Source organism: Pezoporus flaviventris, unplaced genomic scaffold (assembly GCF_033815535.1).
Source record: "Pezoporus flaviventris isolate CSIRO_AGI_PZ_B2104156 unplaced genomic scaffold, CSIRO_AGI_Pfla_v1 ptg000015l, whole genome shotgun sequence".
NCBI classification, from domain to species: Eukaryota; Metazoa; Chordata; class Aves; order Psittaciformes; family Psittacidae; genus Pezoporus; species Pezoporus flaviventris.
The window spans coordinates 41,152,542-41,177,189 of record NW_026892563.1 but is presented as its reverse complement, the minus strand read 5'-3'; the positions used below and the strand labels follow the sequence as shown (position 1 = coordinate 41,177,189).

General features: G+C 46.1%; 1 protein-coding gene across 1 annotated transcript in view; it reads left to right on the top strand.

Annotated features, from left to right (window-relative positions):
• EPHA1 (EPH receptor A1) overlaps positions 1-23,704 on the top strand; it is a 33,292-nt gene extending 9,588 nt beyond the window's left edge. The window contains exons 3-18 of the mRNA XM_061454310.1: positions 6,126-6,401; positions 7,995-8,385; positions 11,608-11,763; positions 12,686-13,018; positions 14,244-14,368; positions 14,472-14,631; positions 17,020-17,116; positions 17,891-17,946; positions 18,224-18,346; positions 18,450-18,635; positions 19,042-19,103; positions 19,468-19,677; positions 20,342-20,491; positions 21,156-21,349; positions 21,651-21,806; positions 22,672-23,704. Of these exons, the coding sequence (XP_061310294.1) occupies positions 6,126-6,401; positions 7,995-8,385; positions 11,608-11,763; positions 12,686-13,018; positions 14,244-14,368; positions 14,472-14,631; positions 17,020-17,116; positions 17,891-17,946; positions 18,224-18,346; positions 18,450-18,635; positions 19,042-19,103; positions 19,468-19,677; positions 20,342-20,491; positions 21,156-21,349; positions 21,651-21,806; positions 22,672-22,750 (2,754 nt within the window). The 3' untranslated portion in view covers positions 22,751-23,704. The remainder of the gene's footprint in view (positions 1-6,125; positions 6,402-7,994; positions 8,386-11,607; positions 11,764-12,685; positions 13,019-14,243; positions 14,369-14,471; positions 14,632-17,019; positions 17,117-17,890; positions 17,947-18,223; positions 18,347-18,449; positions 18,636-19,041; positions 19,104-19,467; positions 19,678-20,341; positions 20,492-21,155; positions 21,350-21,650; positions 21,807-22,671) is intronic.
• The last annotated feature ends 944 nt before the right edge of the window (positions 23,705-24,648 follow it).

Here is a 24,648-nt window from a genome sequence, read left to right as displayed (position 1 = left end):
CAACACTTAGTGCACTAGCATTTGTCCCTTTTTCCTACTCAGATCCTGTTCACTTGGAAAAGCCAGTCCCTAATGTCTGATACTTAAGCTGAGAGCAGCCTGAGGTATATACTGCTACTCTACTCCAGGTTCCAGGTTCTATTCTATTCTGTCATCTGGAGGTGATGACATCCCTTTGAGTTAGATCTAAAGGACATGCACTGTCAACAGTTGTGCAAAGAGATGCACATAATAGCATTTCTGATGGTTATTTTTCACACCAACTTTGGATGCTACAAAAATCTGTTTGAGACTTATTCCAGGTAAGACTATCTGAGTAAGACACCAAGATGTCTCATTAAGTAAACTGCCCAGGTTTAATAAAATAGGAGTGCTGTGTTGGAACCACTTGCAGGTTGAGGGCTGTGGCCCACAATGCTATTTCCTCATGACCAGGCCTATGTGAACAGAAGAGGTGGAAACAGAAATCAGCCATCATCAACTGTTATTAATATCTGGGACCTCTTATTCTGGTGGAACACAAGCCTTGCTAGAACCACCTATCATGTGGTCACTGATATAAAAGTTGCCGACAGGTCACAGGTATTTGATGTGGTCTATTACCCAAAGAGAAATAAAAATGAGCAGTGTAGAATTTGTACTATGCCTGGGTTTTACCAGGAAATCATCCTCTGATTTCTTGAAAGGTTATTTCCATTGCTTCTAAGGCCTAGTTCCTGGTTTCTCTATGCTTGACCTGGAGCCTTTCAGCTCCTCACTGTGGCTTTCATATGGCCATCTCCTTCAGCTTCTTTTCTCCAGGCATGTTCAGTTTCTCTCAAAGAAAAGGCATAATTACTCTGTCCATGTGTGGGATTCCATCTTTAAAAGGAACCTATGCAAACAGAGCAAGTATTGTCCATTGTCATCAGATTAATTTCCCAGGTTCTCTGAAAATACTGGAAGTATACTTGACACAGCATACAAAATCGTAACTCACACCATAGATGTGCTTTGCCTTGAGGGAAAAAAAATAGTCACTTCCATTTACAATGGATTCTATGCAAGGTACAATATAATGCAAAATTAACATGAGAGCTAGTATTTGCCATATTGGTAATACGACTTGAGCCATGAGTTCTGAACTTTTAAGGTATACCATCTAATTTTCCACTCCTGTCCTTTTTGTTGATATTGATACTGTTGGTGGGTGTTAGCAAAACAGGTATATGCAAAACAAGTGTTTCAAGACAGCTGGGTGACATGTTGGACTAGAGTATCATTATCTCTCATGTAGTAGCATCTGTTGTGACCAAAACTGTTTTTGTCCAAGACATTCATGTGGCCAGACTGTTCAGAGAATGAGCAGACAGCAGATCCTGTGTTTGATGAACAGGCTCTGTAATCAATGCACCAGAGCTATGTGGCTCACATTAGCACCTTATCTTCCTGTAAGAACCAGAGTACAAGTTAAATTGGAAAGAGATGGCTGGGATGGAGACCTATGTGCTAGTGCCCTAAAGGACAAGTAATTACATAATTTAGCTGTTCCTCCCTGAAAATAATCAGTGGATCATTGTGGTGAAAAAATATATCATCCCACCCAGAAGGACACTGTAGACAAATAAGCATCACTTCAGTTGTGTCAAAGACTCTGTGATGATGTGATGAAATCAAACTTCCCTGACCACTGCCAAACAGTCAAAAAAATAAAAGCAGCCTCTTTGCTGTTCTCAGGTTAAAAGTTATAGGACTTTATAGGAATTTAAATTTCTAGATGTCACCACACTTCATCATTATAGTCTAAATTGTCTTCCCCACCAGCTAAAGAACTTGCAAGCCTATGGAGAAACTTTCAATGCAAGGGCACAGAAACTTCATTCTGGAATACTGTCAGAACACCACTGTGGTGCTGCTATTTTTGATTGGCTGGTCTAGCTTTACCTACTGACACATTTCTGTTACAGGTATTTCAGCTGAAGAGAAGCTGTTCATCATATGACAGCAGGTTCTAGCACGTTGTCTCTACTGTCACAGTCTTTCCACTAAGACACTAAGAATGTAGTACAGACGAACCTGTAATGTACAACTGCCTTCAACTTTGACTGTATTCCAGGAAGGTTTTCCTGGTCATGGTAGCATGCAAATGCTACTATACGAAAGTCAAAGAGACTCCACAGGCAAAGGTGGTGCTAGGGGAAGGAGGCAGAAAGCATTCAGTGGTGTGTGTTCTTCTATGTGGTTTCAGGCTTGGCACACCAGTGATGTATTGGTGCTGTAAAAGATTGTGGTTTTGGGACCCTGTGATTTTTCCTCAGGAAGAGAATTCATGGATTAAAATGGTACTCTGAATTCTGCTGCAAATTTGATGGGAAAGAGATGCACTTACTAAGAACAGGTACGCTGTAGCTGGCTGTACACTCAGCCGGTCTTTTCATCTTAGTGCAACTGTCTAACTCAAACAAGTTACTGGCTTTCACTGTTCTCCCCACATAACAACAATAACAAAGACTAAAACAAAAAGATACCTCTTTTCTGATGCCTGCAGAGCTGGAGACAGTAGCTCCAAGAAGACATAAAAAATATCTCTGTTTCCATCTTGTACCTTATGGCAGCTCCTAGGAAGAGTAGCCCACAGATGGGTGGAGGATGCTTGACACAGTCCTAACCTAGAGTGGTCTCATCTATATTCAAAGCAGAGTAAGCCTTCCTTAGGCTTCAAAGCTTCTAACTGTATAATCAGTTGAGAGTTGATCAAGGCAGATATTAAAAGGCATGTACGTTATCTTATCTTTGGATTTTTACTCACATGGCAGACTAAACCAATTTTGTTTACTACAGGTATCTACTGGTGCCCTTCCAGACTGTCATTCAAGGCATTTCATAGAGACAGCTTGTCTCCACCACTGTTTCCTTCATATTGAATCCAACCCAGCATCGGGAGAACAGTTGTCCTCCTTTTTCTTACACTTGCAGTGTTCTGAGGTTATTGAGATAATACTTTTGCTTTGAGGTTGTCATTCACTTAACACTAATTGCTGTGCTGGAATTACTTTGCTCTGTATTATACCACCACACCAAGCCTTTATGAACAAATCTCTGGAACTAAATTCCAGTGTTATTATATGGATTCTTGAGAAATATAGAACACTTTCTGCTCTCAAATCCAATGCCTACATTCTTACATTTTTTAGACAATCAAAGCTACTAATTTATGGCTCTCTCCCAAATGCACTGGCTTTGGTTTTCTTAGCAACTTTTTAAGAACTCTAAAAGGTTTTCTAGTTTAAAACCAGTTTAAAAAAGAGGTTAAATTTAATAGAGCTTAAAAGGAGTTTTGAAGAATAAAATCTGAAGACTTGAAGAACTCTTTAGCTTGCTTGGAACAGGGAATTGGACTAGATGATCTCCAAGGGTCCTTTCCAACCTAGGTCTTTTCTATGATTCTGAATCTCATGAGAAAGTTTTCTGTAGCATCATAAACCCAAAGTTCACTCACTGTTAAAATGAGGAAGTCTGACTCGCACTGTCCCCCACTTCTCCTAAAAGAATGTTTCCCATCCTATGGTTGAACTGATGACTGGAGTAAGGATACAGTGTTTTGGATGAAATGGGTAGGAAACTGTATTATCAAAGGAGGTTGGTTCAAGTGTCACTGGCAGACAAACTAGAGAACCAAGTAATTAATACTGATTGAGCCAGACTAGCACACATTCATTAAAAGCATTATGTTAAAAATCAGAGGCATACATTTGATTTTGCAGCAGATTCTTAAAGGATGTGAGACAGTTGCCTAGCAACTTCACTCGCCACCCTTTTATTGTGTTGTACGTAGCAGTTTTCCTCTACTGCTTTGAATTTAAAAGCTTCACTGAATAACAAAAAGAAGTCACAAGTATATTTAACAATAGTTCTGTATTGTTAGCATAAATAATAGCCTCATTTTACTTCCTTTACCCACCAGCAATAGAGTCTGGAAAACCCAAGTGTGAATCCCTTGTTATTTCTTTGCACCACGCTGCATATGAAACTGTGCAATAGCCAGTGCTAAGCATCTTTGCCCTGAAGAGCTTCGGTCTGGAAGGATCTGGGCTGAGATGAGCTAAGAAATACAGGAGTTAGCAGCTGGATTTCTTCTGGCATTTTTCTGCTGGAGTTGTCACTATTGAAAGTGAAACTTTGGTCCTGTATCACTTCAGATTTGAAAATGGTCTATTCAGGACATGCATCACAATAGTTCATGTCTTTTGGTGAGACTTGCAAAAATTGCTTTCTGGTGACACCTGTCTGTGCTACTGCCTTAGGATAAAGTGCTAATGGAAACTTGTCTAACTCTCGGCCTTCAAATGCAATTATGCCTTTCCCGTCAGCTTAGTGGAGGCAGGCTCCCATGGAAAAATGCTTCTAAAAGCTAGTCCTAACATTGGCAGTTTCTTATGAAAGCTGCTTTGCTCTTACTTTCCTTTTTAGCTTCTTTTCTTCTATTTCAATATACTTCAGGATGTGTTGTAAATTCACAATTTCCAGAAGATTTTAAATGAAATGGTGCAAGAAGTGATTTAAGTGATTGCCCCTTCTGGTTGATCCATTGGGATTCATCAGTCTGTTTCTTTCTCTTGCTATCCTAAATCCTCTGACTTCCAGTAAGTGAAAAAAGCGTAGAAGTGCAAAAATATGCCAGATGGATCTGATTAAGAGGATGGGGTAACACTGGAGATTAATTACATGGCGAAAAACAAAACAAGAAGGGGCACATAGATACCATCCACAGAACTACTTAGGAGGAGACTACTATTATACACTTAGGTGAACGGCTGGAATCAGCCAGATAAAAGCTTCTGCTATCAGCAGGGCTTGCTGGCTTGGAGACAGCACTCAGATAGTTTTCAGAGTGGGGCTGCACGGGAGGCATGCTCTACGGCATGGCTTAAAAGCAGAGCCTCCTTTGGCACTCTGTGGGTCCACCTCTTGCATTCCACTAGCAGAGTGACCTGGTCTGTGCAATCAGAAGCTAGGAGAGGGGCTGCAAGGTTGTGCTGTGAGTTCAGGAGGTGGTGGTGCTGGATGAATGCGACTTGACAAGCCTCGAGTAATATAGAAACTAAGGCCTTGTTCAGATTGCATCTTAACCTGGGTTCTGATTTAAAACCAAGATGCTTAAACTTGTGTGAATACCTATGTGGGCACTTGTTTCAATTTAATTTGATCAAACATTTAATGAGAAAGGCAGTCTTAGCATGGTGGGGTGGGGAAAGGGATCTAAGTTATTTTCCCTGTGGACAAAACCTTGCTTTCCAAGTTTTCAGTTCTCATGTGTGACTTACTCAAAAATGAGTATTTGCATTTCATACCTGACCTGGTGAGGAAACAAAACCAGAACCACATACAATTCAGCAAAATACATTAAAATATGTATCAGACCCAGTGAGATTCAGACAAATAGTATCAGTGAGGTCACATAACCACTTGGGCCCATGTCCTCCTCCCAGCTGTTATTTGTCTGGGGAAGAAGCAGAACCTTATATGAAGTCAGGAAAATCAACTGAATTTTAATAGCTAAATTAGGGCTTGCAAAAGATCATACTTAAAGAAGTTTGAGCTCCAAATTAATAAGGGCTTGCTCTAGAACAGTCCTTCTGCAGTTGATCTTCTCACTGTTGCAGGGCATCTCTTCTCTTACCCCTCAGGTGCTGTGCATTCTTTTCAGGGGCAGATAATAGTCCTGATATGGTATGTCCTACTGTGCACTTTGAATATAAACACTGGTGGGGAGAAGTGGCCAGTACATGGGATTAATGGTGCTTTTTTCTCAATCTAAGATAAGGCAGTGTATGAAGAAACAAACTGCAACTAAGGTGGGATAAAGGGCATGTGCAAGGGTCTGTGAACAGTGGTTCCCTTCAATTTGTCATAACTCAGATCCAAATTACAGTATCCTCTTTGCTCCCTGTGTAAAGAGTTTAGGTAGATATGGGGCTCTAGATCAGATGCAGCTTTTGCTCAGTGTAAGGGACCTTCTACCTATGCAGGCTTTGAGCCCTGAGTGCTATATGAGAAACAATCTTTTAGGCAAGATTTTGTCATGCTTGAAGCAAAATTTTTCTCACATGTGTCTAACAATGTGTTTTCTTCTACCCTGGGTGCAGTGGAGTGAAGTGCAGCAGATGATAAATGGTACCCCGGTCTATATGTACCAGGACTGCAGCGTGCTTTCCGAGGGTGACACTGATCACTGGCTTCGCACCAACTGGATTTATCGGGGTGAGGCAGCCTCACGCATTTATGTGGAGCTGAAGTTTACTGTGCGGGACTGCAAGAGCTTCAAAGGTGAAGTGGTAACCTGCAAAGAGACCTTCAATCTCTATTACATGGAGTCTGAACAAGATGTCGGGATCCAGTTCCGCCGCCCGCTGTTCATTAAGGTCTGTAGCGCTGGGGGTGAAGACTGACTCATGTCTTTCAGCTTAAACTAGGTGTGTCTTGCTGAGTGGGGTAGGCCAGCAGAGCCAGCATCTGGGGAGGGGCAGGGATAGTAAGCATTGTCCTTAGAATAAACTTTGCCCCTATGCCCTCTGTGATGCTCAGAACAGTCTTTGCCACAAGAGGCACAAGAGTTTTCAAAAGAGATCAGACCCTCATTCTATGTAAGCACTTATTAACCGGAGACCACACAGGTAAGGATTTTAAAGGGTTGTAACAGTGCTGGATGGTTACACCAATTTTTGGAAATAGTAGAGGCCAAAGGAATTTGATTTGCCTTGGGTAACAAAGCAAGATTAGACCAAGTGAAGAACAGAATCCAGTTCAGGTCTCTGTGCTCTTGATCATTTACTCTGATTGTTACAAGATACAGGTTCTTATTTTCTAAAACTGGAGGTGATGCCTTGCTAAAATGAAATTCACCCTCATATGAAGGTATTTAGCACTGCTAGATTTTAACTACTGTCTCCCCCAACATAGTGTCCTCTTGCCAAGGGAACATTTGAATTGCAGAACAGGGAACCTCAGCTTTTTTGTGGAGGAAATTCTATAACCCAGTTCTGTCCTAAAAGAAGCCGTTTGACTGCCCTTTCCTCTGTGGTTTAAGTGGCGTGATGAAAACAAAGAACAGTAAAGCCATGACAGGCAGAGCAGGAGAATATGGTAACTGATCCCCCTCCCTCACCAGTGCTTCTCCACCTCCCCTGTAGCCTACCCTATGAATTTGTAGGATACCTCCACAACTCCTAAACCTGCCTAATGATCCCAGTGCCAGATGTGGCTGCTATGCAGATCCTTTCATCTGCCATCCAACTACACAGAGTGGGTGGTTTCATGCAATAGGGAGGGCGTGCGGTGGAGAGGATCACTTAGGCTCCCCCTCTGAGAAGAAAGGCCACCCCACCTGCAGTCCAGCAAGTCTTCCATATCACATGTCACAGAGGCCTTTCCAAGCATCAAAAGCATCTCTTGTCACTCTCATCCTTTGTTTGTGGAAGCAGGGGGAACGTAAGAGTGTGGGAGCATTTTTCACCCAAGTATCTACAGTGCTGAAACATGTTATGTGCTCCAAGAGAAGCACCTTGCAGTACATAATCTAACCTGCATCAAATACAGCCTAGAAACAGGTGACTAATTCACCGGTGAATTTAAAATCACAGCTCCACGCAGTATTGTGATTTTACTGCCCACAATTTGCAAACAAAGAAAAATATCACAGAAAAGAGATTTGCTCCATTAAGGGGCTGTTCCTAAAGACCTCTGAGATCAGAGACCCAGAACATAAGGTACTGTATAAGACCAGTGAATGACTGCAAAGAAGCTGAAGAGATGATGGAAAGTATACATGCAAGGAAGGCTGCTGATCCCACCGTTAACACCACTTCCAAGTGCAAAGCAAACATGCAATGTTTTAGAAGCAGTTGACCATAAAGCCTCTAAAAGGCTTTAGTAAAAGAAGCTTGAGAGGCATGGGTAGCTCAGCTGCTGGTACCTGCTTGATGGTTGAAGCTATTGTCTTTTTCTCTTTCGCTTAGCTCAACACTGTGGCAGCAGATCGAAGCTTCACCAGCAGGGACATTGAATCGGGTGCCATGCAGCTGAACACAGAAGTGTGCCCCATTGGGAAGCTGTCTCGCCGGGGCTTCTATTTGGCTTTCCAGAACTCCGGGGCCTGCGTAGCCATGGTGTCTGTCCGGGTGTATTACAAGACTTGCCCAGAGGCTGTGCGGGGCCTGGCCTGGTTTCCAGAGACGTTAGCAGGCTCGGAAGGGCTGACAGAAGTACCCGGGGTCTGCGTGGAGTATGCAGCTGAAGAAGAGGGCTCTCCTCCCCGGATGCACTGCAGCACTGATGGCGAGTGGCTGGTACCAATGGGCCAATGCCTTTGTGCTGTGGGGTTTGAGGAAGTCGATGGGAGCTGTGTAGGTGAGTATGCAGACAGCCATTGGCTGCAGGCCACGGGAGAGTTCCAGGGAGCTAGAGATCGGAGCATCTGTGAGCATAAAGTGGTATCAGCAGTTAGTATGGTCTGCCTTTGTCTTGCCTGCCCTGTGTGCCTGCTAGAGATATGTTATACCTTCCCTCCCCTCCTTAGCTTCTCTTTTCCAATTGTGATTTTTCTCCTCGTGTCAGGTGTAAGACCTGCGCACACCTCTCCACTCCCTGTTGGGCTTCATCCAGGAACCTTCAGCTCTGGAGCTAGTTTTTGCGAGCTGTAACTGTGTGATTGACACTGACTCACTCAACAACTGGTTCCCAACCCCTAAATGGCAGCCTTGTTCTCTCAGGGCACATGGGGTCAGATGCATGAAACAGTGTATTTGGCTGTGACTAGAAAGCTGAGGTTGGGCAGGGGGACACGCACAAGTTTCTCCTCTGTGTCCCCTTCTGCTTAGACTGGGATGGCTCCTCTGCCATGGGAAACCGTGTAAAGCACATTGCACAATACGTAGGTGCCAGGCTCATTTCTGAGGAAGAGCAATTAGCAAGCATAGGAGTCACCAGGTACTGGAGCCACAGAGCAAGCCAGGGTTGTTGGGAGCAAGCAGTGCAGGGCTATCCCATTGCCAGAGAGGGCACGAAATTCAGCTGCTAAAGAGCAGCTTTGTGTGTGTGTCAGAGGAAGAGGGTATGTGTGGTTTTTTGGCAATATGTATTACTGCAGACTGGGAGGTAAAAGCACATCTCTGCTGTTGTCAGAGCCGTATGGCACAAAGCTAAGGCATACAGAAAAAGGAATCCATGCACCACAGTCAAGGTCAGCGGATGCCCTGTCTCTGCTTTTTTCTGCCTTTGCTCCACTCCAAGGATCTGGTGCTTCCATGAATCCCCACTGCTTGCTGCTTGTTTCGCTTGGGAAGCCGGTGAAGGTTGAAGCACAAGATCCTGCCCTCCTCCCGCAATCCCCTCGCCTCGCACAGCCCAGCCAGTTTTTCCACTTAGGTGCTACAGAGCTCTCCCCGCCCTCCTGAGAGCACTCCCCTGGGAAGGGGCAGGGAAGCTGTCATGTCTAGACAAGCCCTGACTGCTATCACAGCTCAGGTTCACTCTACATCTGCGCTTTCATCCCACTCCGCCCAGGTACAGCTGCAGCCAGGAGCCTCTTTTGTAGGGGCTAGGGCGGTCTCCCAGGAGAGGAAGGGAAGAGGGGAGAAGTTAACAGCGGTAAGGAGAGGTTACTTCATGTCCCAAGCAGTGTCTTATTGGAGGATCAAAGGAGAGGGTGAATGAAGGTTGCCCGTGGGGGTTACCCTGGGGTCCCCACCCTCAGTGGAAAAGACGAGTCATTGTGCAAGGGACTGGGAACAATTCAGGTCAGGATAAGGACTGAGGTCACAGCTTCTACTTTGTCCTCAGGCAGAAAAGATCAGGCATTGTGCAAAGGACTGGGAACAGCCCAGGTCAGGATGAAGTCTGAGGTCACAGCTTCTACTTTGTTATCAGAAGGACTTCTTCAAACATGTAAAGGGGGACAGGATGGAGGAGACCTCCTCGCAGTTTCTTCTGGTTCTGAGGTTTGCCTTAAGTAGGAACACAAATCAGGAAAGCTGAACTCTTGCCTCAAACAGGAAGAGACCCTGACCTTTGTTAGAGGCAACAGCCGTCAAAGGCTGAGGTTCTTGACCAGTTCATTCAAACTCTCCCTGAACTCCCAGCCATACAAAGTGCTGCTGGGTACATAATGGCTCAGCCACCCCATGATCCCAGAAAAACTGTGCTTGCCTGCCTACATCTATTTCAGTGTTGCAGACTTTGCTGATAAACCCTGCGCTCTGTGATCTACTTCCTCAAGTACCTAACGTACCGATTTAACATGAAGCTGTGCCCCTGTGGCCTGTGCTGTGGCTCCCTGACGGGCTCTGCAGGGTGGCAGCTGGGGCAAGCTCCGTGGTGCTCAAGTCTGGTGCCTGCTGGCAGTGTCCCGCTGAGCCCGGGCACAAAGAAGGAGCAAAGGGAGGGCCCCAGCCCTCTCTGCCCTCCGATGCCTGGCGGGCAGAGCCCTTTCCCAGGCCTGTTTTTCCCAGCGTGTCTAAAGCGGGTGCCCAAGAGCCGCCCAAACCAGGTGCCGGGGGCTGAGGGGCTGCTGGCTGCGCTCCCGGGGGAGCCGAGGGCAGCCCAACGCCTCCAGGGAGCGGAGACTGGCAGCGACGACAGCCGCGCCCTACAGCCCCCGCCCCGCTGCCGGTTGCGGCTCCCACCCCCGGGCCCACCGGGCGCTCCGGGGGAGGCTCCGCACCGCCTCCGGGGCGGGACGGGCACTGGCCCGGCGGCTGCTGCTGCCTCGCCGGTGCTGTGCAGCCACCTGCCGGCCGCCGCCGGAGCCGCGGCTGCGTGGGTCCCGGTTACCGCGGCGGGGGAGCCGAGGCGCCGGGCGCCGTCGCCGCAACGCCTCCTGCGGTCTGGCGGCGGCCGGGTCCCGGGGGCGGCGGGGCGGGCCGGGGCCGCTCCCTCTTGGGGCACCGGGGCTCTCCGTGGCTCCCAGGACGCCGGTTCGAGGCTGGCCTGTGCCTGTTGGCCGCGGTCGCTGCCTCCCGTCCTTCCCAGCGCCCCCAGAGCCTGCCGCCGTGCTGCCGGGTGGGTCGTGCATGCAGCTGGGTCCAACGGTGCCGCCTGCGCCTCCTGCTCCCCTTCAGTTTAGTGCTGCAGACACGGGCTCGGGTGCTGTGACCTGCTCCGGCCGGTTACCTCCTAGGTTTGTTCCCGTGCCCACGTGTCACCTGTGCAGTTCCACTCCCTCTTTCCTGGGTATCCTGTGTGATGTCAGCAAGCAGAGGACTTTGAGGAGTGCAAGGACTTGGAGGATCTTATTTATAGTGTGGAAGGCTTGAAGGGCCATGTTGGGACCAGTCTGGGTGGACCAGCTTCTGTTTTCATGCAGCATCTGTGATGAATGACATCTCCCTTCGTCAGCCTATGAGTCCTGTCGTAACATTGCTCCTACCCTGAGGTTGCATCTCCCCTCTGCTCTGATTAGGCTAAGGTGACCTCCAGGGGATCCATTCCAATGTACTGACTTCTGTGAGCTAAGAAAACAGACGAAGAGCAAGCAGATGAATGAGTGCTCAAGACGCTGAACAAAGCCTGCGGGTGGTTTCCTGTTGATGTTGGTTTATTGTTGATCTTACGATTACTTGTTTCTCTTCACAGCCTGCCAGCGAGGATTCTACCGTCACTCCCTGGAGGCTAAACGCTGCCTGAAGTGCCCCCCCAACAGCTTGTCCGATGAGGCAGGGGCTACATCTTGTTCCTGCAATGCAGGCTTCTACCGAGCACCTTCAGAAGGCCAGAATATTGCTTGCACCCGTGAGTCACAGATAGAAAGAACATTATCTATAATGTATCTATGGCTATATCTATCTATATATATATATATATACAGATTGGGGGATGAAATTATTGAGAGCAGCCACACAGATAAGAGCATAGGGATAGTGGTGGGAAAAACTGGACATGAGCTGGCCATGCGCACTTGCATCCAGAAAGCCAGTTGTAACCTGGGCTGTTTAAAGAAATGCATGGCCAACAGGTCAAGGGAGGTGATTCTTGCCCTCTGCTCTCATGACACCCCACCTGGAGTACTACGTCCAGCTCTGGTGTCCCTAGTACAAAAGAGATATGGACCTGGTAAAGTGAGTCCGTAAGGGGCACAAAAATGGTCAGAGACTGGAACACCTCTCCTAATGAAAAAAGGCTGAGAGAACTGGGCTTGTTCAAGGCTGGAGAAGAGGTGGCTTCAGGGAGATCTTATTGCGGCCTTTCAGTACTTAAAGGGGGTCAGGGCTCGTAGTGATGGGACAAGGGGCGATGATTTTAAATGGAAAGAGAGTAGATTTAGATGGGACATACAGAAGAAACATTTTACAGTGCAGGCGATGGGACACTGGAGCAGGTTGCTGTGGATACCCTGTGTTTGTAAGTGTTCTAATGTCAGGTTGGATGGGGCTTTCAGCAAGCTGATCTAGTGGAAGATGTCCCTGCCCATGGCAGGGGAGTTGGACTAAATGACCTTTAAAGGTCCCTTCCAACCCAAATCATTCTGTGATTCTATGAACAAGGAGATGGGAGAAAACAAAACATTGGGAAATGGAGATGAGACATCAGAGAGGGAGAGACTGGGGGGGACGGACAGAGGGCTCCATTCAAAATGCATCAGCAGATGGGAAGCTGCCACGGTAGTTTTGGTGTTAGCAACTGGATCTAATACTTTCTTTCGTGCTTCTTGTAGGCCCCCCCTCAGCTCCCCGCAATGTCAGCTTCTCCCTTATTGGCACGCAGCTGAGTCTGTGGTGGCAGCCACCCAGTGACCATGGTGGGCGAAAGGACGTGACTTACACAGTCTTCTGTCAGCGGTGCCATTTCCTCTCATGTGAGCCATGCGAGGCTGGGGTGGTGTTCTCCCCCAGTGCTTCTGGTCTCACTAAACCTGCTGTGGACGTGGACGGCCTGGAAGCTTACACCAACTACACATTTGCTGTGGAAGCCCATAATGGTGTCTCAGGAATGGGACCTGCTCCACAGAGAACTGCTCCAGCTGTCTGGGTCGCAGTTGGACATGCAGGTTAGCAGAAGCAGAGAGTTCTTCCTGCTCATCAGGAAAAGGAAGAGGAATCTCTGTGAATGTTTAAGCTTTCTCCACCTTCCCCTTCTCTCTGCCCTATGTGTCGGTATGGCATGATAAGGACTCTAAGGTACCTCTGCCTCTGGCATGTAAAATCCATCAGTCATATCCCTTGCAAGTCAAAACAGCAGTAATCATTACCCAGCAAGGGCTACAGATCCACCAAGGACTTAATAGAAGTGAGGAGGATGAAGCCCTCCTTGTCATACACTAGCATAGTCCAGCAGAAGTATTGCAACCTGTGTGACAGGAAGAACAGGGACTCTGGCATGAAATATTTCCATGACCCAGATACTGCAAAAAGTCCAACCAAACACAACAGTAACCCTGAAAAGAAAAGATAAGAGCTTTGAAAGCATGGAGAAGCGAGGATGCTAGAAACATGCAGGTTATGACATGTTGCTGTAGTTTAGCTTCAAGCTGGCAACTTTGGCTGTCCTGTGAATAACTTCCAGAGTGCTGTGAAAGGTGATTTTAGAAAAGGGACATCCCAGTGCTCAAAAACCTTTTGGTGCTTCCCCCAGATTCTGATTTGGTGACAAAATAGGACTTTTCTTCCTGACACTATGTGGGGGCAGCACAACTCTGAGCTAGGAAAGTAGAGCTACTTTTGGCTCACCTCATCACTACCTGGTGATGACAAAGGACAAGGAGAGAACCCAGCTTGACTCTTCAGTCCTTGCAGACTGTTGAGGATTATCTTCTCATTCATGACCAGCATGCATTTGCAGTCAGCTGAAAGATTTTGAGCGCTGAATTTCACTGTACCCTCATGAAACTGAGCTGCATTGATAAATCACACAGGATACATATGCGACTGCTGCTGTAAGAACAGAATATCCTAACATCTTTATTTCAAATTGAATGCTTTCTGTGCAGGGCTGCATTAAATGTAATTTCTTGGAACGCTGATTTTGTTTTGAGAGCTAAAGCTGTGTTTCCAGTGTTGGGATAGAAGAGTATTATTAATGGAAAACAACTAATTACAACCAAAGACCTCATTTCCCTTTCACCACAGAAAAGAAAGATGAGGGAGTGGGAGTGCCAAGGAAAGTCAGTTCCAGTTGCATGGTATGACCAGAGAAGGAAAGAGAGAGGTTATGGTGGAGAGAGTTTGCATTATGTTTGTATTTCTTCCTGATGTTCTCTATTCTGTCCCCTGCAGCTCCGGTGACAGTATCCCAGTTCATCCTGACACAGAGAGATGACAGTAGCCTTTCTGTGTCTTGGCTTGCCCCACGGCAGCGCAGCCGGGCCTCAGTGGAGTATGAGGTCATGTTCTTTGAGAAGGTGAGGCCTGCCTCATTTGTCCTTTCCCCTTTCACCCAAAGGGGTGGAAGTGTCCTCTTTGTCCAACAGGTATTTGTTATTTTACCCTGGTTGATCTGTGCAGGGAGAGGAGGCACGTTACACAGTGAAGCACCTTCTTGAGCCAAATGTCACTCTGAGAGACCTGCAGCCAGACACAGCCTACCTGCTGCGCGTGAGATCCATCACACCCCTTGGGCCTGGGCCCTATTCCCCAGAGCAGGAATTCCGCACCCTTCCACCAGGTAAAGGACAGCCACTGATGTTTCAGCTGGAGGAAACTCAGTTCTCCATCAGATTGTATATGCATATGGTACACGGATGTCTGTGTTCTGCTAGATGTAAGACACAGACGGCACGCTCCTGAGTTCCTTGTCACCAGGGCTATGCCTGTTGCTTTGTAATGCAGAACAAGGAGACTTCTACCCCATTTCCTTGCTGTCACACAGAATCCAGTTGTACTTTGCTGTCAGGAACTGATCAGTCTCAGGTTTATGTGTTGTTCTGGAAAACCACTTACCCAGCTCTTCATCTGTCCCTGAAAGACATTCTGATTCTGCCTAATGTTTCAAAGTTTGCATGCTAGCAAAACAATTACCATATGCCTCCTCTTTTGTGTGAAAGTGAAAAGGGGAACTCAAAGGACCTCACCCTGTTTTTTTCCCCGCTTCATCATTTCCACTCTATGTAGTCCTGACCCTGAATGCAACTCCTCATTTCATGGCAGTTCTTTTTTGATAATCAAAAGGAGGTGATCCTGCCCCTCTACTCTGCTCTCGTGAGACCTCCCCTGGAGTATTGTGTGCATTTCTGGTGTCCTCAACATAAAAACAACATGGAACTGTTGGAAGAAGTCCAGAGGAGGCCACGAGGATGATCACGGGACTGGAGCACCTCCTGTATGGAGACAGGCTGAGAAAGTTGGGGCTGTTCAGCCTGGAGAAGAGAAGGATGCGTGGGGACCTCATAGCAGCCTTCCAGTATCTGAAGGGGGCCTATAGGGATGCAGTCCCCCCATTAGGGACTGTAGTGACAGGACAAGGGGTGATGGGTTAAAACTTACACAGGGGAAGTTTATATTGGATATAAGGAGGAAGTTCTTTCCTGTTAGGGTGGTGAGGCACTGGAATGGGTTGCCCAGGGAGGTTGTGAATGCTCCATCCCTGGAGGTGTTCAAGGCCAGGTTGGACAAAGCTTTGGGTGACATGGTTTAGTGTGAGGTGTCCCTGCCTATGGCAGGGGGTTGGAACTAGATGATCTTAAGGGGGGTTGGAACTAGATGATCTTAAGGTACTTTCCAACCCTAGCTATTCTATGATTCTATAATACTAGAATTGTTTACCTTGAATGATCCAGGGATTTAGTGGAACACGATTTGCAGGGAGAGACATTTCTTTTTGTTTAATCTAAATTCCTGTTTCCTGCAGAAGTGCTGTGTACCTAAAAACTTGTCCATTTTATTAAAAAATTACATTATTTCACCTGCCAAACCTTTTTTAGTTGAACAAAAAAGAACACTGCCTCTGCCTGTAGAGTTCTGCTTAACTAAGCTGGTGATTTTTAATAGTCAGATGAGTCAGCATCAAACTGAGAAAGAAAAACAAGTGTTAAGTAGGCTTTATGGATGCTGACCACTAGGGCTGGATGTTAGGAAACACTTCCAGACACAGCTGTCTGTGTCACACAAGCTGTTTGTTGCTTTAAAATCAACTCACTTACTGAAACGGTTTCTGTAGGAATTTGCTTTCTTCTGGATGTTTTCCTAAATGTCTTCAGGAAAAGGTTACAAAATGTAGATTCTCATTACATATGGATGTGAACACTTTTCTTGAATGTATTTCTAAGTTGTTAAAATAGTTTTTAATTGTTTGAAGGTATGGGAAATAAGGTTTAAAAATACATACTTCACCAACAGAGGTCATTTAGCATTTCTTCTGCTGTATTCAAATATACTGTATGGAATGGCTGGCTTTAGCTTGAGAATCTAAATGAAAGAAGACAACCTGTAATTATGTGAATGCTATCTAATGCTATTCAGTCACAAAATGAAACCACCTGAGGCTTAGTTTTGAGAAAGCATGAATATGATGTTAGACTGCAAGTTTGTAAGTTGGTACTTGCTTGTTTGAAAAGTCCTAAGCAGGCGATGGCATCTGTCAAGGTATTAAAGCAAAGGACCAACACCAGATATTAATGGAAAGGAAGGATGAAATTAGTTTCATAAACAAGAACAGAGTCAAGTTAGATGCTGGGGAAAATCATGTCTTTGCTGTGCCATAGTCTAGATCAGTTACTGAGCAGGAAGAAGGGTCTGATCTGAAAGAGCAGTAGGAGAGGAGTGGGAAGGAAGGAACAGCTGTTGTTTCTGAAAGTGTCATGAGAAAATCAGGCATAGGGGTAAATTACTCAACTAGAAGAAGACTATAGATAAGAGTCAACCAGACACCTACCAGGAGGTGCTCCATGCATATCAACAGCAGTATGACAGGACTCAGATTTGGTGGCTCTGCTGCCTGGAAGACAAATGGCCATAGCTTGCCTAATACCGTCGGTTGGAAGAAGCTGGTTGTTGCATTCCAGGCAAATAGTTCTTGTCCTTTCACATGATATGGCTTTTCTTTTTGTTTCTGCAGACACAGGAGCTCTGTCTGGTGGAGTCATAGTCTCTATTGTCTTTGGAGTTCTGCTATTTATTGGGCTGCTTCTGGGACTTCTCATCTTTCGGCGAAAGTAAGTGTTGATTTTGGATATTGAAAAAGGCCTAGATGTAGGAGTAGCTGAGCTATGTGAGCTGGAGAAAGGGAAGGAGGCTCTGGTTTCTTAGAGGATATTGGATAGGTAGAGTTTGGAGAAGAACGAGTAAGACCGCTGTGCTGCTGCAAAATGGAGTGAGTCTCAGTAAGGAACCTGGATTAGCAGGACTGGAGGGATTGGTATGTCTGTAAAATAATGCTTGCTGCTGAGGACAGAGGAAAATGTGATTTCTTAGTTTTGTTATAATCCAGCAGTATCATACTGTTATCATAACAGATGAATAAAAATATTGTGATGGTACAATCATTTCTATAGCTACTCATCAATTAAGTGCACACTGCATGTATGCAGTCATTTCAAACCATATTCCATATACCGTTACTTTTGTGGTCCTCTCCCTGGGACCACTAAATGTCTGTAAAGCTGCTAGCATTTTGTTTTAAGAATGTCAATTATTTAACTGAATGTGTACAGAAAACACAAAATAAATAGAAATGTAATTCAGCAAGCAAGAAGGATGAGCAAAGCTGCCTGCCTGGAAACAAAGCTCCGTTTCTAAATGTAAATGAAGCACCACATTTTCTTGCTAGCTGTACTCTTCCAAGTAGGTGCAGTGTCTGGTTCCACTTTGGTCTGCATTGCCCTGAACTCTGTCCTTGACCAATCTTTGGGTAGACAGCCTGGAAGTCTTACTTTTCTCTTTGCTATCTGCTGACCATTTTACTTTCATGACTGCTTCTTATGTTCCAGGCAGGCTCGTCGGAGACAAGCACGGCCAGATTACAATACTTCAGGCTTTGACAGAGGTGAGCTTCTAAGGGGTGGTAGAACTCTGGAGAAGCCTGGAATAGGTTGGAAGGAATGAAAAGAAATGGTAGTTTCAAAGCAGACACTGGCATGGATTTTCTGATGTAATTTTTGTCTTCCCGTAACAGCTCTAGCCTTCAGTGTATGTAGATTTGTAGATTTGCTTACTGCCGTTGTCAGAATCCCCCAGATTCACCTCTGCTTCTGTAGCTTTGCCCTACAAAGCTTGTCCAAAGAGCTGACATGTTAATTTGCTCTTGTTTTCCTTTACCATAGAGAAGGTCTGGTTGAAGCCCTATGTAGACCTGCAACCATATGATGACCCTAGCAGAGGGGTGCTGGAATTCACTAAGGAGCTGGACGTCTCTTGTGTCACTATGGAGAATGTCATTGGAGAGGGTGAGTTACTTGTCACCCTCACCATCTTTCAGTACTTCCACACTGTTATTTTGCTGCCTGTTCCTGAGTTCATCTGTGACCTTTTGCCTCTGGCTGTCCTCAGGGGAGTTTGGGGAGGTCTATCGTGGGTCCCTACGGCTCCCAGGGAAAGAACGTATCGTGGTTGCCATCAAGACCCTGAAGTCGACATATTCAGACTCGCAGTGGTGGAACTTCCTGCGTGAAGCAACAATTATGGGGCAGTTCAATCACCCAAACATTGTGCATCTGGAAGGAGTTGTCACCAAAAGTAAGAGTGTGTGTGGGAGAGTTCTGCTATGAGAGCAGAAACTGGCACACTTCTTGGGCCTTTATTAGGGTGCTGTCAAAGAGGCTGTGCTGGGATAGGACAGGAATTGAGGGAGGGAGGAGAAGTATGGATTTCCAACAGTCATGAGGCAGTGTTAAGAGAGGTCTTCTTGGGTTGGTGAATGGATGGGAAGTTGGGGTTTATGTTGCTGTAAGGTTCTATGTGTGACAGAAGGCGGAATTCAAGATCTTTCGGAGACATCTAAGGAAGGGTCAGCCAGCTGTGCCAGTGGAGCGAGGATGTTGGTTGGGGTTGGATGTGGTTGTCTGTGCTGGGGCAATGTGGAGAGCATTGAAAGGTAGTAGGAGAACTGTAAAAAAGCTGACATCTTCTTGTCTTCCTCAAGGGAGGCCAATGATGATCATCACTGAGTATATGGAGAATGGAGCACTGGATACCTTCCTCCGGGTGAGAACTCCAATCTGTAATAGGCTTGTGTATACTGCTGGAACTTGATCTGGATCTTAAAAGAAGACTAGAAATAAGAGCCAAACATCCACTAACTTTCTGCTCACTAACATTTCCAGTCTCAGCTTGATGCTGTACAGTCTCCTCAGTGTCCAGAGTGCTGGTTTGGTAGTGGAAGTGCAGGTGCCCAATGATGACTCTGGAGACCACCAGCAGTCCTTTAGTGAGAACTTGTTGGGTCCTTTGGGCTACAGCCTTTTTGCTTGTCCAGCAATGCCCACTTCTGCAAGTTGATAAGGCTAGTAACTAGAAACTGAGCAGATTCACGTCCCTTGACCAGTGACTCTCTTTTCCTTCCATGCAGGAGAATGAGGAGAAATTCAGCCCTGTGCAGCTTGTGAGCATGCTGCAGGGAATAGCCTCGGGGATGACCTACCTTTCTGAACACAACTACGTGCACCGGGATCTGGCTGCTCGCAACATCCTGGTGACACGCAGTCTTCAATGCAAGGTGTCAGACTTTGGTCTCTCCCGAATATTAGAGAACGATGCAGAGGGAACCTATGAAACCAAGGTAAGGCAAACCCAGTCTCTCAGTCTTGTAAATGAGCTGTAGTTTCAGGGGCACTGGGATTCTGCCAGGTAAGTATAGCAGAATATCTTCACAATAGGAAACACGATGGTGGGGGAAGATTTGGATGGGAAATCCCTAAGGAAACCCCATAATAAAACTCAAGTCACAGTGTGGATGATTCAGGGGAGATGACTCTGCTTGGAGACCATGTAGATTCTGTTTGCTAAGCGATTCAGAGAGATTGCAGTTTTAAAATGAGAAGCAATATCACAGGTCTCACTTTTTGGACTCAGTTACCTAAATCTAACTTTGAAGATAGCCCTGCTGTGACCAGGGGTTTGGAGCAGTGACATCTGCAGGTCTCTTTCAGTAACAGTTCCAGTGTTTCTAATGGCTGGTGTCATTGAAGATAGAGCTGTGGCCGGTGTCAGGCTCTCGCTCTCATAGCAGTGATTTTGTGTAGCATTCAAACAGAGCTTAAACTCATAAACTTTTCAAGAATGTTTCCTTCCTGTTTGGAAATTTCCCCAGGGATGCATACAAGTCGCTTCAAGTGAGGTGGGCACAGGCTTTGAACCACTTTGTAAGCTCCTTGCATGAAAACACTGGAGAAGTACACCTCAAGCACACACGCTGGATACACTATGTCTCTGCTTTTTCACAGGGTGGTAAGATTCCCATCCGATGGACAGCTCCAGAGGCTATTGCTCATCGGATTTTCACCTCAGCTAGTGATGTCTGGAGCTTTGGAATTGTCATGTGGGAGGTGCTGTCATTTGGTGACAAGCCATATGGGAACATGAGCAATCAAGAGGTAACAGACACTGAGCACAAGCCCTGATTTAAAGGAATAAACAAGGCACATAGGCCCAACTTCTGTAGATCTCCCTCAGCCTGCAGTCTCGATATTATTTCGAGCACAGAACTACTATGTCTCCCTCCCTGCTAAAAATCAGTGCAACCAAATCAAGGATGATGAGCGCTTGCACCTCTGAACCATGTTCAGGTGTCAACAGCAATGAGCCAAAATGAAGACACATTAAATAAGCCGTGGCCTTTTGGTCTGGAGATGTTCTCTGTCGGTTCATTTCTCTCCTTCCTCTGGCTCTGGAGCATTATGTCCCGTCTCATTCTAGGTTCAGCACGTGCTGTTAAAATTACTCCTCAAAATCTGGTTCCTCTTTTCTCACTGGGCCTGTGCCATAATCATTTGGTGCTCACTTCTTGTGAACACAGGCTGTGGATGGCAAATGGGAGCTAAGCTAGTAAAGGATTTAAAGTATTCAACTTTTGACATCCTTTAGATGTCCTGGTCCTTTGCTGTGCTGCCCAAACCCTACTTCATACACGTGTAATCTGCTTCAACTCCTGCCTGACTGTGCTCTATGCAAAACTGCCTGCTCCCAGCCTCAAAGAGGCCTCTGGCTCCTCTTTCACACTCTCTGCTCTTGAACAGACTTTCTCTGTCTTGTGTGCAGGTGATGAAAAGCTTAGAGGACGGGTATCGGCTCCCGCCACCCGTGGACTGCCCATCTATCCTCTACGAGCTCATGAAGAGCTGCTGGTCACACAACAGGATGAGGAGGCCTCACTTCCAGGAAATCCGGGCACAGCTGCAACATTTCATCTCGAGTCCCCAGCTCCTCCGGCCTGTCGCAGACTTTGATCCCAGGTAAGCAGGCTACCACTGGAAAAGGAGAGGTTAGCTATCTCCAGCAGGAGGAGAGGTAGTGCTAGCAATGCAGGCTGGCAAGAGACACCTTGAATGCTCTGTGTGCAGAAGATAGCAGTCACCTCCATCACGGTGACAGAGGCCATGGCCATTGGCCTGGGCAATCTGACCTCACTGTGCAGCGAGCAGATAGATTTGCCTAGCCCTGGCAGAGGGCACTTGCCCTCTAGCTACTCTCTCCTAGCTAGTACTGGCTATTTGAGGATGTTGCCTGGCTAATGAGGATTGTTTGTGTCTTTAGGGTAACACTCCGGCTCCCCAGCTGCAGTGGATCTGATGGGATTCCCTATCGATCCATCCCTGAGTGGCTGGAATCCATACGTATGAAGCGCTACATCTCCAACTTCCGCACTGCTGGCTTGGACACCATGGAGTCCATTCTGGAGCTCACTGCTGAGTAAGGGCAGGCTAAAGTCCCACAGGGCATCTCACACTATGGTACAAATAGCTGTGTCTGTCCCTGTGCTAGCTGAACAGGCACTCATATTTACTTGGAAGGCTTCTTTCCATCCTTCTCTAGATATTTAAATGGAAGTGGACTCACTTTTTGTCCCAAAAGGGAAAAGCTGGTCCAGAGAATTGGGATCAGCCCAGACTGTGAGAGTAATTCCCAAACTGTCCATGCAGAAGACTTATTAGAGGTCTGAGCTCATCTGAACTCACATCAGACACAAACCACAAGGGAAAACAATAGCTGGCAGACAGTTCTCCAACTTGACCATTTCCCCACCTTTCTAGAACTTTGTAAGATCATTATTTTGCTTTGCAGTCCAGGTGGGCTAGTGATATCTCTTCCCCCAGTCAGCCAGGCACTGTTCTGGCACAGAGCAAAGTCCTTCTGGGCTCCTTAGAAGGACTCACACCAGATGCTTTACCAGCACAGCTGCGTTCTGTTGTAGGGTTGGGGGTGCAAAGCCAGGTCTGCCCAGGGGAGTTACATAAAACAAATGTGCAGGCACAGACCTGCTAAAGGGTTGAGACAAGGCCTGTATCACAAACTAACATAGACAATCTTGGCTTAATGGGAACACATGCCTAGTCACAAGGTGAGAGAAAACAGTTGACTGGCTGGGCAGACCACTGAAGGGCAGGAACATCTAGAAGTTTCTTCCCTCTAGAGAAAAGGTAAGTGTAGTAGGAGGTGCTGAGAGAAAGGAAGCTTTATGAACTAATGCTTGGTAGTTGTTTCTGCCCTTACCCCCAATCCCAGTCCCAAAGAAAAACAGCAATTCATTTTTCTTCTCTTTTCCCATTTCCTTCAGGGACTTGAAACAGATGGGAGTGTCACTTCCAGGCCACCAGAAGAGGATCCTGTGTAGCATCCAAGGCTTTAAGGAGTGATCAGTCATTGCTCCCTTAAACTTGCTAAATGCCCATTCCTACCAGATATCACTTGGAATCATTCCTATGGTAATTGCTTCCAAATGAGTGACTGGGACAAGCAAAGCAAAACAACCAGAACTGGAAAAACTCCTGAGGCAACACCACCTTCTCTCATTTCTGTTCCACTCGCTTCAGCTCTACAGCAGCCATCAGTACGTTCCAGAGCACTGGTCTTAGAAACTGTCCTCAGCCCTGTCTTATGTAGTCCATTCTGTGCAGCACTAAGAAATCCCTGTAGTCCACATACTGGCGTTTCAGACTCTTGGCATATCACATGGAAACAAAGATACATACAAAGCAGGTTGTGAGGGAAGGGTGGATAATGTTTTAAGATTGGAAATGAGGGTTCAGATGGACTGGGACATCAGGAAACATGCACAAGGCCCCAGACGTGTAGAGACTGGGCCTATTTACTCCCTGGCATACATCCCTTATCACTTCAGCAGCCTTGTCTCTTCCTTATTTTACAACAGGGAGAAACCATTCAGTCTTTCATAAGGCTGCCGGTAAGGGTTATATGTTTTAATTCAACTGTTCTTGCCTTAAACACCAACTCCTGGTATACTTCCTTCTTTTGAAGGGAAGTTGGGAGTAGCAGCTCTAACTTGTGTGATCACGTAACCTCAGCATGTTGCTGTTTCGCACATGCACAATTCAGGGGGGAGATTTCAAACTCCTTGACCTGCTTAATACTTGTGCCACAGACATAAAATCCTCTAGGTACCCATTCTTCTCTTCCCCTTTTTAAAAGGGAATAGACTTGTTTGGCTGGGTAGGGTATCTGTAACAGAAAGATGTGTAGGTGGTCTGTCTTATTCCTTCTCTGTGGAGGAAATGTTATTATTTATCAGAGCTCAAGACACTTATAGACTGTAAATAATATTTTGTAAATAAACCTGTGGCAGAGCAGGCTGTGCTGGAGTTTTTTGGTTTATTTCAAACATGACTCAAGCCTTTACTTTGCCATATATGTTGAAAGTTCCAGCAGGGTCCTTACATCCATGTTCAGGTGTTTGAGCCAATGGTCTTTGTCCATTTAACTGCAGGTTCAATGTGGCAGTGCAGTTGCATTAGGACTGAAGGATCCATATGCAGCTAAATCCAGTTACAGCTGTATCTGTACATTAGCCAAGTCCATCTCTTTACAGCTCCTGTGTTTATTCCGAAACCACGAGAAGTATTAGAAGCTACTGGTGTAGTTTGATGAAATACAAGTGAGTAGTACTTCATTCTCCTGCAGAACAGACTGTCTGGGCAGGGGGGTGGAGAATCTCTCACTGATGTTCCTACAACTTTCTCCTACATAGGGAAAGTAGTCATCTCAAGATTTGGATTTCAGTGCTTGAGCTAAGTCTAAGTTGGTGAAGGTGAGTGCTAGCCATTCAGCTGCTACTGCTGCAGATAGCTATCAGTGTTTCCATAACTGTACAATGCTCCAAATTCTTAAGGCTATAAATTGGAAGTCCTGCTCCTGGAAAGGTCTTGCTTAACCAGAAATGACAGAAGAATTAAAAAGCAGAAATCTAAAGAACTGCAACTTAAAGCAAGAAGGCTAGTTTCTATTCAACATGAGAAGCAGCAGAGTACGCACATGAAACCATAGCGTACGCAGACTTTAGCTACTCAAGTCACTGCAACTACAGTAAGAGATAGATCTGACAAGATAAGCTCCTACTGTGAATCTTGTAAGTTCAGTCCTAGTAACAGATGTTTTTAACATGAAGTACAGATAATGAATGAAGTTGCTACATGCAGATATCCAGGCTAGAAGATAAGCCCCAATGAGGCTGACACAAGATGATGAGTCTGTGTCATGCGTATGTGTTAGCCTATCCATGCAGATGATAGAATATGGA